At 51.7% G+C, this 10,729-nt stretch overlaps 1 protein-coding gene across 1 annotated transcript in view; it reads right to left on the bottom strand.

The window, feature by feature from the left end:
* Positions 1-1,829: 1,829 nt before the first annotated feature.
* Positions 1,830-10,729, bottom strand: part of MUC12 (mucin 12, cell surface associated) — a 32,578-nt gene continuing 23,678 nt past the window's right edge. The window contains exons 4-13 of the mRNA XM_023518573.1: positions 9,599-9,700; positions 9,021-9,148; positions 8,664-8,728; positions 6,033-6,184; positions 5,649-5,720; positions 5,399-5,561; positions 4,508-4,669; positions 3,425-3,501; positions 2,014-2,102; positions 1,830-1,871 (exon numbers count right to left, since the gene is read on the bottom strand). Coding sequence (XP_023374341.1) covers positions 1,830-1,871; positions 2,014-2,102; positions 3,425-3,501; positions 4,508-4,669; positions 5,399-5,561; positions 5,649-5,720; positions 6,033-6,184; positions 8,664-8,728; positions 9,021-9,148; positions 9,599-9,700 — 1,052 coding nt within the window. The remainder of the gene's footprint in view (positions 1,872-2,013; positions 2,103-3,424; positions 3,502-4,507; positions 4,670-5,398; positions 5,562-5,648; positions 5,721-6,032; positions 6,185-8,663; positions 8,729-9,020; positions 9,149-9,598; positions 9,701-10,729) is intronic.

Raw genomic sequence — 10,729 nt, forward strand, 5'->3', positions numbered from 1 at the left:
CCCTGGGTAGAGTGCCATAGCATCACAGCTCACAGCAACCTCCAACTCCTGGGCTCAAGTGAGTCTCCTGTCTCAACCTCCCAAGTAGCTGGGACCACAGGCGCCCGCCACAATGCCTGGCTGTTTTTTGGTTGCAGCCGTCATTGTTTGGCTGGCCCAGGCTAGATCCGAATCCGCCACGTTAGGTGTATGTGGCTGGCACCCTAGCCACCTGAGCCACAGGTGCTGAGCCAGGGGTCTGCATTTTCTAAGACTCCAGCATTGGTGCAGCGGTCAGGTGGGCAAGAAGGAGTTGATGGGAATATTCACTGGGTAAGGACAGACCCTCACACTGGGTGCCTAGGATCAACCTGGGGATTCCATTTCATCCTAGCGGCAGCCCTGATAAGCAAGCGCTATTATTCTTCCTTTGTGGAGAAGAACCTGAGGCTCAGAGAGGCTAACTTAGAGGAGGTGCAAAGCCCTGGCTCTTCCCCCGGAGCTTACTAGGAAGAGGTGATAAGTCTGGGTCGGGTAAGGCTGAGCTCCCAGGAGGACCCACAGTGACAGCGCCCAGGTGGCAGCCCTCTCCCAGGGTGGGGTCACTTACTCTGCTCAGCCACAGTATGGGGGGTCAGTAGCCGGAGGATGAGGACCAGCAAGCACAGGGCCATTGTCACCAGCCTTGGCATTGGAGTGACGCTCTTGCAGGACCAGGCAAAATGAACATCAGCCAAGGAGACTCAGAAATAAATGGGCCCTGAGACCTTTGGTCCCTGAGACACTAATGAACAGGGGGCCAGCACAGACCTGAGTCAGTCGGGGACCTTCCCTCATGACTGGGGGTGTTGAACCTGCTGGGCCAAAGGGCAGAGGGAGGAGTGGCCCTTCCCTGAAACACAAAGGCATGTGAGAGCCAGCCTTAGTGCCCCAATAGAAAGGCATCCCAGGGGCCAGAGCAGCCCTGGAGAACTGAGGCGCCCCCAAGAGGGAGGGGAAAGTGGACAAGAGAGGCTGAGCCCCAGCAGGAGATAAGAGGGGCACCCTATACTTGGCCCCAGCCCTGGCAAGAAGAACCCCCTTCCTTCTTTTTAAGCCCTTCCTATTATTGTCCTATGGTACCCCACCATGGAACCACAGGACATGGGTACAAGTCGTGACCACACCTCGGCCAGTGCCCAGCCTGGAATGGCCGGGAGTTCTTGAGTCTGTAGGTTCAGAGGAGAGCACAGCCACCCCATAGCCGTCTGGAGTGACCCTGCCCTGCCCAAGTTCAGCAGAGCCGAGTGCTCATTCCTTGGCTATCAGGAGGTTCCCAACCCTCACTCCTCAGGCCTGAGACCCCTTACTGCCCCCCAGGACCCCACCCCTGGCTTGTCTGCCACAGAGATCTCCAGCAGAGGTGGAATGGGTCCTGCCTGGCTGGAGCAGAGAGGGAGCTTCTGGCCAGGCACAGGAAGGGGTCCAGAGCATCCTATGCCCAGATTTGGCACCTAACCCTGGAAGGAATGGTGTCCCCAGAAGAGCCCCTACCTGACTGCAGTGGGGAGAAGGAAACCTCTCACTTCACATTCTGCACTTTAAGATTTGCTTTTATTGGTAAGAAAATTCCAGACCAGAGAGTCACCAAGGAGCAAATGAGCCAAGGTGTCTGGAAGCCTTGGGGCTCCTGGAAGGCGGGGCTCACAGCCCCCACCCCTCCCCTGAGGACACCAGCAAGATATGCCAAGTCTGTAGCTCTAAGCAGGAAGGCTTCAGGGCCTGGCTTCGGTTTCCTCTTGACCAGCGGGGAGCCTGTGGGGGTAGGCTCTCTTATCCAGATCTAGATGAGGGGTGGAAGCCCCACTGCCTCATGGAGTAGGCGTCACCACGTTGGGCCTCTGGATGTGGAGCTGGGAGACAGGAGAGAAGACATAAGGCCAAGGGGAGTCCTATATGATGGGGGAGCTCTAGGGGGAGAGGGGAGTCCTAGGGGAGGGGGTAGCCCTAGGGGGAGGAGGAGCGCGGGGGTAGGGAAGCTCCCAGCTGAGTCACCTCTGTGGTGGGGTCCACATGCCCCAAGGAGGGCCGAAACTGGCTGTAGGTGTTCTCAAGCCCATATCTGTCTTCCTTCAGATTATTTTCTGTGGGGAGAGGTGGACACCTGAGCAATGAAGCCTGAGGCAGCTAGAGCTCAAGGGGGTACTCCCCAGTACCTCCTCACTCCCCACAGCTCATTTCTGAGGTGCTGGGGCTTCCAGGCTGCCGGCCCAGAGTGACCCAGGCACAGGAGGGACCAGAGAGGCAATCCTCCCCACCACATGCTGAGAGGTTGAAAGCCATGGCCAGAGAGAGTGCTGGCAGTGCCTTCTGGCAACTGTAACCACAGCAGGCAGAGCAGGTGTGCCTAGAAAGTTTCTTCCATCATCCTACCAGAGCTCAGCACTCACTTCTTGCTCCTACAGACCTTGCACCTGCCTCCTTGAAGGCTTCTGCAGTGGTTCCTGGCCACTTCTCATCCTCCTTGCATCCCACTCCTGCATTCTCCCTGACAGACTGACTGATCTCTCACCCAGCTGATGGATCCAGAGCCCCAGGAGCTGGGAAGATGGTTCCCAGGTCCCCTCAGGCCACAGACCTCTGCCCAGGTTTCAGACAGGCAAGAGCAATCGCCATCCCCCAACTCAGTGTAGCCACACCTGCTGTCTCTCCCAGGGGCCAGCTCAGACACCCCTAGAATCCTCCCTCATTCCTCCCTTCCTCAGCCCTGACAGGCTCACCCCCAAACCACACCAGGCTGCTTCCTATGCCCTTCCCACCCACACCCTAAACCCTCAAATCCACCTGAGTGAGCCACTCAAAGCCACCCAGTGGGTGCCTCTACCCTATTCTGGCCCTCACGGCCCTCCATGACCTGGCCCTGCCACCGTCACAGCCTTCGGCTCCCTCTTTCTTCGTGGGACTGACCTGCCTCTGGCCCCCCACAGGCTAGCACATCCCCCCACTCCAGGCCATGTCCCACTACAGCCTGGGCCACTGTTTCCCTAGTCTTCCCTCCTTATTGGGTGTGTGAGAGCAGGAAGCACACCTGCTTACTCACCTGCTCTAGAAGCAGATTCAGCATAGGCCTTTTCTGACCCTGTCTGGGTAGGGCCAGGCACACTTCTGTCCTCTCCCTGTCCTGGGTGTGACCCTCTCAGCCCACTAAGCATGCTTGATGCCACCAGAGTGGTCTCTTGGGGCAGGATCTCATTCTCAGCTACCCCTGCTCCCCTGCACAGAGGCGTGGGAAGGGTCTGAGTTGGGGGCTGCAGAGGAGCAGAGGGGGTACAGGGACCTAGCTGCAGCAGTTGTGGAACAAGCTGTCACCTACAGCACCAGCCATGTCACCCCTGCAGCCACAGGCTCCTCCCTGCCTTCCTCCACACTCTGGCCTTGCTTGCCCCCTTGCCCTAATGAGAGGTACCTTCCCAGATGCCTGTGTTCCGGAAGGTGCCAGCAACATCTTCTTGTTTCCACTCCGGAGACACATCGCACTTTCCCCTGCCAACAGAAACACCATGAAAAGCCAGAGGCAAGGAGGCTGAGCAGGGGGCTCCCACGAGGGACTGTCACAGCCACAGCTCTGAGCCACAGAGGGCCCTGCTCTCAACAGTGCTGGTGACAGAGGATGAAGAACATCACATGGCCACCCCACCATCTGGGTTGCCCCTCACTCCCCTGGGTGAACCTCAGTTCCTTTACCTGTGAGATGGACTAGAATCAGAGTAGCTGCTTTTGACCACTAACTGTGGGCCAGGAACTCTACCAGGTGCTTCACAGCAACCCTGGTAGGTGCATCTTACCCCACTTAACAGCTGAGGAAAGCCTAACCCAGATGGCTCATTCCCAGCATGGTAGTGCTGCTCTGGGGAAGCCCAGGTGGTAATAAACCACAGGTAGTTTCATTATATAACCTAATTTCAATTCATAAGTTTCTGATTCAGTACTTAAGTTTTGGATTCCATTTCTCTGCACTACAAAGTTCACGTGATGGAAACTTAACCCCCAGTGCAACAGTACTGAGAGGTGGGACCTTTCCCAAGAGGGTGTGATCTTGAGGGCTTGGCCCTGATGAATGGATTAACATCGTCATGGAAAAAAATGGGTTGTGAGTTCTGGGCTCCCTTTCTCTCTCTCTCCCTTACCCCATGTTATGATGCAACAAGAAAGCCCTCATCAGATGTGGCCTCTTAATATCAGACTTCCCAGCCTCTAGAACCATGAGCCAAATTAACTTCTATTGTTAATAAATTACCCAGTGTGTAGTATTCTGTTATAGTAGCACAAAACGAACTAAAACACTTTGCCAAGTGGACATATCATATTAGGATGCTGCCCCTTGCCATACCCAGGGCTGGGTGGAGCTAGGCACCTGGCCTCAGCTGCTCCTCCCCCACTGCTGGAGAGCAGAGCCTCAGGATATTCAGGTGGGGACCACTCTGAATTCCTGCTCCCCATCTATCCCCTGTCTCTGGGCCTGTGTGTGGTGCTGGCCCCACAAGCTCACCTGTGAAGTTTTCTCTGGGACAGGCCAAGTAAGACGATCAGGACGACCAGTGCAATCAGCAGTACAGCCACCACGGTGCCCACGACCCCATACACAAGGCTCTTGCTGATGCTAAACTCACAAGTCTCTCCCCAGTACCAGTGTGTGTTCACATTTGGGCACCTGGGGACATAGATAGGCTCAGGCTGGCCCACTGGCAATAATCACATCCAGTGTCCCAGGAGCAAAAATCTAAGTCCAAAGCACAGGTAACCAGCTCTCCCCACATCATCACCAAGGCCCGGTGCTTGGTGCTCACACAGCCTGGGTTCCTGATGCCGCAAGGCTGACAAGACCAACACTTTAGAAATTTGTAATGGATTAGGGCTCATAGGGATCTCAGGGTTTGGGGTGCCTTGTTATTCCTAGTCATGTGATGTTTACCCATCTTATCTCTAAGCAGTTGGCATCTAGATAGGCCTGTTATCATCAAGTCTTGTATTTGGTACTTTAATTTATGATCTGGTGGACTTAGTACCCTGGCTACAGCTAGAGGTGATAATGGCACCATGGTTGAGGTAACATAGAGAAACTAATGATGATAGAGACAGAGAGATAGCGATAGAGATAGACGTAAAGTTAGAGTAGGATAGAGAGAGATTTGGAAAGTGATAGCATGAACTTTCTCAGGGAAGGACTTAATCTAAGATGTCTATACCCACAATCTGTACCAACCCCTCACTCTCATGGACTGGAGGGTACTGAGAGAGGGCTGAGGGAAGAGAGGTATACAGGAGGGGGAAGCAGGCAACTTCCAAGCTCTACCCAACCTCCCACCCCATGGGTGATTGTGGGGTGGGGAAAGGCCCTACCCCCAGGAGAAGGTGGGTGCTGGGTTTGGGAGGTACTCACAGGCAGCGGGGGCCACTGCGCTGCAGCTGGCACATGCCTCCATGACAGTCCAATTGTGACTTGGTCCCCTGGGTACACTTGGTCACACAGGCCTGTTGCCCATCCAGAATGTCCACATAGTAGAACTGTGCGAATTCCTTGGCAGCCTTCTGGGTGCATTGCTCTGGGGTGAGGAGTGGCAGTGAGCATCAGCCTGGACCAAGCACTCCAGCCCCCATGGTCCCCACCCACACTCCCTGTGGCTGCTTACCTTGGAAGTCAAAGCCCAGCTTCACGGTCTTGTCCACGAAGGTGGCTACCTCACTGTAGCACAGGATAGAGTCTGCCAAGGGGTGAGCAGGAAGGAAACAGCAAAAATGTTCCTCTGCCTCCCATCCCACACCCTCCCCTGGGCCAGCACCAGTGGGGTCTTGGCCCACCTAGACATGACTAGGCCTAGGCTCGCCTAGGGACATGAAGGTTAGTGACAACCTAAGCCTGAGACTAGGACAGTGCAGGATGTGGGGAAGTTCTTGGCCTTGGTTTCGGGATTCCTCCAGCAATGTCTCAGGTGTTCCAGAAGAAAGAAAAGACAGAGGAAGGGGAGGCCAAGACTTCCTTTTCTGCCCATGTCAGGGATTTCAGGTGGGCCTACCATAGCACAAGGCGGGGTCCTCAGGAAATTTTTTGGTTTCATTCCTAGTCTTGGCTGTTACAATCTCAGTGAGGTCCGCAAAGCGTTCCCAATACTCGGCAGTGTAGTTCATTTCCAGGAGGATGTCGTATTTCACCACGATGCTGCCTTTGCTGGAGGAGGGAATTGTTCAGTCAGTCACTCCATGTCACCCATGAGTGAAGCCCACGCAGCAAGGGTCGGGGCGGGAGATTGGAGACAATGCAGCCACATGACCCAGATATAGGAAAGACTCCAGACCCTCTCTGGAGTCTAACCCAAAGAGATATTTGCACACCCACTAATAACCTAATAACCCCAAGGAAGTCAGTAGAACCAGACAATTTAAGATCCTAAATATCAGTGACCACAATAAATCCCAACTGGTGACACTCATTTCTGTAAAATCAAAGGATCTTGGGTGAGGATGTAGAGAAATTGGAACCCTTGTGCCCTGTTGGTGGGAATGCAAAATGGGGCAGCCACTGTGGAAAATAGTGTGTAGGTACCCCCAAAAGTTAAAAGTAGAATTACCATATGATCAATCACTTCTACTTTTGAATAAAAGAATTGAAGGTAGGGTCTCAAAGAGATATTTGCACACCCACTTTCACAGCAGCATTGTTCACCATCACTGAAAGGTGACAGCAAACCAAGTGTCCATCAACCCAATGGATAAACACATGTGGCCTATCCATACACTGGAATATTATTCAGCCTCAAAAAGGAAGCAAATTCTGACACATCACAGCATTGAGGACATTATGGTAAATGTAAAAGAACAAATATACTGTTTGATTCCACTTATAGAAGGTCCCTAGAGGAATCACATTCATAAAGACAGAGTAGAATGGTGGGTGTAGGGGCTGGCAGAGCGGGTGATGGACTGTTAGTGTTTAAGGGGGACCAACTTTCAGCTTTGAAAGATGAAAAATTTTGGAGATGAATGGTGGTGATAGTTACATGCACTTAATGCCATCGAACTGTGCAGTTAAAATTGATTGACACGGTAAATTTTATGCTATGGGTATTTTACCACAATAAAAAAAAATAAATGAAAAAAAAAGAAGCACTGGGATTATACTTTATAAAGCAAAGAAGCAAGCTTTTAAAAATGAAGAAATGTGAGGTCACATTAGAAACAGGATTCCAACCCAGAAGTTTCTTGTCAGACAGCCACTGTCACTATGGAAGAGAGAAGTCTTGAGACAAGGCAAGTCACCTGTCACCATTATTTCCAAAAAGAAGTTAACAGCAGGACTCAGGAGGACTTAAACCAACAAAATTCTGAGCCAAATGGAGATGGAGACCAGTCTGCTGGTGCTGAGCATGGGGTTAGGTTGGGACTGAGGACATCAAGCTCTGGAGCCACTTTCCAAGGGGCCCTTGGCAGTGTGGAGACTCCTTCCTGAAACTCTTCCCTGCTGCTGGGATGCGACACCCTCAGAATCCCCTTCTCCCCTGTCTGCCTCTTTCCTCTCTACACTAAGGCCCTGCCTAGCCCTGATTCTGGTACCTTCCAGCTCCTTTCCTGGGAGATTGTCATTCTCGTGCCATGACTAGGGTTTTGGACCCCATCTCGTCCATTCTAGGGTTTCTGGATCCACCCATCAGGATACCAATGCCTGTGTCTCCCCCTGAGATCCTCAAAGCACATCCTCCACATGAAGGGTCCCAGGCACTTGGAGCTTGGCACAGCCTATACCAAGGTTGGTATCTCCTACCCATCCTCATCCTATGCTTCTTGACATCTTTCTGCCGTGCACAAGGCACCCCATGTCTCCAGCAGCCCAGAAATCTGCCTTTGCTCCACCTCTCTCCTCCCCTACACAAACTCCCATGGTCTGCTGTTCCTGCTGCTTAAAGAGTTTTCACACTAGGCCTCTCTTCCCCTGCATTTTCCCCTCTCTGGCCTGAACGCCATCATCTCCAGTGTAGGCCCTACCCACACACTCTCTACCCTGCAGCCAGACTGAGCCGTCTGCACTGAAAATCAGATGCTGTCCCTAAACCATGGGCTACACATTAATGCCTAACTTGTCTAACTTGGCAAGAACCATCTTTCCTTTCTTCTTGCCATCACCATCCCTTTGCCCTCAAGCTGTTGTCTGCTATGAGCATCTGTAGCTTTCTGGAATCTTCCCTCCTCTCTCTCACCTCTGGGCTCCTCTTCACCTATCCCTTCTGCTATAATTTCTCTCCCTGCCTTCCCTCTCCCTGGCACATTTTTCCTCATCCTTCAAGCTTCAGCTTACTTATCACTTCTGGGAAGAGTTCCCTCCACCTCACCATACTTCCTTTCAGGAGTCCTCCTCCTGCCTGTGTGTCCCTCACCATAACTCTAACCAGACTGCATAGCCACTTTGTGATCTGTGTTCTGCCACTCTGAACTCAGAAGGTGGGGACTACTGTGTTCCCAGCATCTAGCAGAGGAATAGTCTTTAATAATGTTTGCCAAGTGGCTAAATGATGAGTGAATGATCTTAGGGTTTTCAGGTATTGCCTAGAAGCTGGAGGCCTCTCTGGCCCAGTCATTTATAATAAGAAGAGGCAGGAGAGCAGAGACAGAGAGGGGGTTGCCATTTATACACCTGCCCCCCACCATGTACTCACAGAAGTTCTTTAATGATGACACCTCCATATTGGGGAAGGTCATTGCCCGAGTAAACTTTATCCATCTGAAAAAAACCAGGTGGCTCAGCTCATGCAGAGCTGGAGCATGCCAAGGCCCCTGTCCCCCATCTTGGAGCAGCTTGAGGCTCTTCTCTATGCAGCCCATGTGTGAACCCATAGGAAGCTTTCTCTGCTGGGATGTGGGTGGGTGCGTGGGGCTCAAGGATGGACACTCCCCAACTTAGGGAGACTGAGGGGCCCCAAGAGCTGAGGAGCTCACAACAGTAAGTCAGGATAAGCCACTACATTCCCTTTCACAGGGTCACGTCGGGGAGTTTGGGCATTGCTCACTCTTACCTCTTTCTTGAATAGTTCAACAAAATTCAAGTACGCCTGAGAAGCTGTGTTATTCAGATCTTCTGTGAAAATCCTGTAAGTCACTTTCACGATCACGCCTAAAGTGGCGTTGATTTTTCCCGGAACCTCTGTGGGGAAAGGTCACACTGGGCATGACACAGCCACCTCCCATTAATATAGCCCAGGATTAATAAATTCTTTTCCTGTTGGTGTCTTGGAGATGAAGGAAGTAGGTAGGAGAGAGAATGCAACTCAAGAGGATGATGGGGGTCTCTGAGACTTCTGTCCCTTGTCTCTCAAGTGATGAGGAGCCAGTGGCCAGGACAGAGAGTGAGAACTAAGTGCAAGGCTCTAGATTGGGTAGGGACAGAAGCCCCCTGATGACAGGGGAAGGTGAGCCCTGAAAGTGGAGGCAAAAGGTCCACATTTTACCTGTGTTGTCACTTAAGGCAAGTCACATCATCTCTTCCACTTATACAGGAAGGCCATGTGAGTGGCTGATCCTTCCAACACTGACATCCTATTTTAAATGATCAGTGGGCCTGGGAAGAGATGTAGGTCTCAAAGAGGGTCATTACCTATGTGGAAGTATTCCAATGGGGTCAGGCACTGGTGACCAAAGTAGCCTTGGGGACAGACACACTGTATTCCATTCCAAACTTTTCCATCTTGGCACTGCTCTGTGGAGATACAGAATTCACAGCAGTCACCACGGACACCCAAACAACAAGAATATTAGCTGTATTTCTAGGACCCATTATTCAGTGTTGAACAGAGCAGAGGAAAGTACCAAATGAAGATGCAGCAATAAGACCCTGCAGATGGCAATCTCATCCCCAGGGAATAGTGAAAAGAACAGGAGACATAGTTGAAAATAAGGAAACAATAGATACCAAGATTAAGAGGCCGAGGCAGAAGAATTGCAGGCCTTTGAGACCAGACTGACCCCATATTTAATAAGAGTAAAAAAATTAGATTTGCATGGTGGCAATGACTTCTCGTCTCAGTTACTTAGAGGGCTAAGGAAGGAATATTGCTCAAGCCCAGGAGATTGAGAATGCTGTAAGCAATGATCATGCTACCGCACTCTAAATCGGGCAACAGGACAAGAGCAAGCTTGAGAAAAAAAGAGCAAAATAAAAAATATATACATACCAAATCCTGGTGAAAATGAGCTGACATGTGAAGCTGTTCTCTGAGCTGAAGCTGGACTGCTAAAGAAGGATGTAGAAAAAACAGGAGAAACGATTGTTTGATGTGTACCTGGGCTTCTATCAAAGGCTGTTGATCCTATACTGAGTCCCGATGTTGTAGAAGAGCCAGGAGATTCACTACTATGACTTGAACCATGCAAGGTATGCAGGGTAAATGATCCTGTAGAGAGGACAGATGTTCTAGACGTGGCAAGAGAGCCTGTGCTGAAAGTTGAATCATGAACGGGATGCAAGGTGGATGATTCCCCAGCCAAGGCAGATGATGTAGGGATAGCAGAAGATGGGGTCCTGTGAGTTGTGAGGCGTGAGGTTGTAGAGCTGGCTGGAGACTGTGTAGTGTGAGTGGAAGCTGGATTGCTCTGTATGGGGCTTGATTCTGTCGCAGAGCCTGATGTGGTCGAGCCAGCAGGCGACTCTGTCCTGGGAGTTGAAGCAGGATCACTGTGGATGGTGGATAGATCTGTAGTGAGGCCGGATGTTGTAGAGCTGGCAGGT

Source organism: Otolemur garnettii, unplaced genomic scaffold (assembly GCF_000181295.1).
Source record: "Otolemur garnettii isolate 467f Iridium unplaced genomic scaffold, OtoGar3 scaffold00142, whole genome shotgun sequence".
Classification (NCBI taxonomy): Eukaryota; Metazoa; Chordata; class Mammalia; order Primates; family Galagidae; genus Otolemur; species Otolemur garnettii.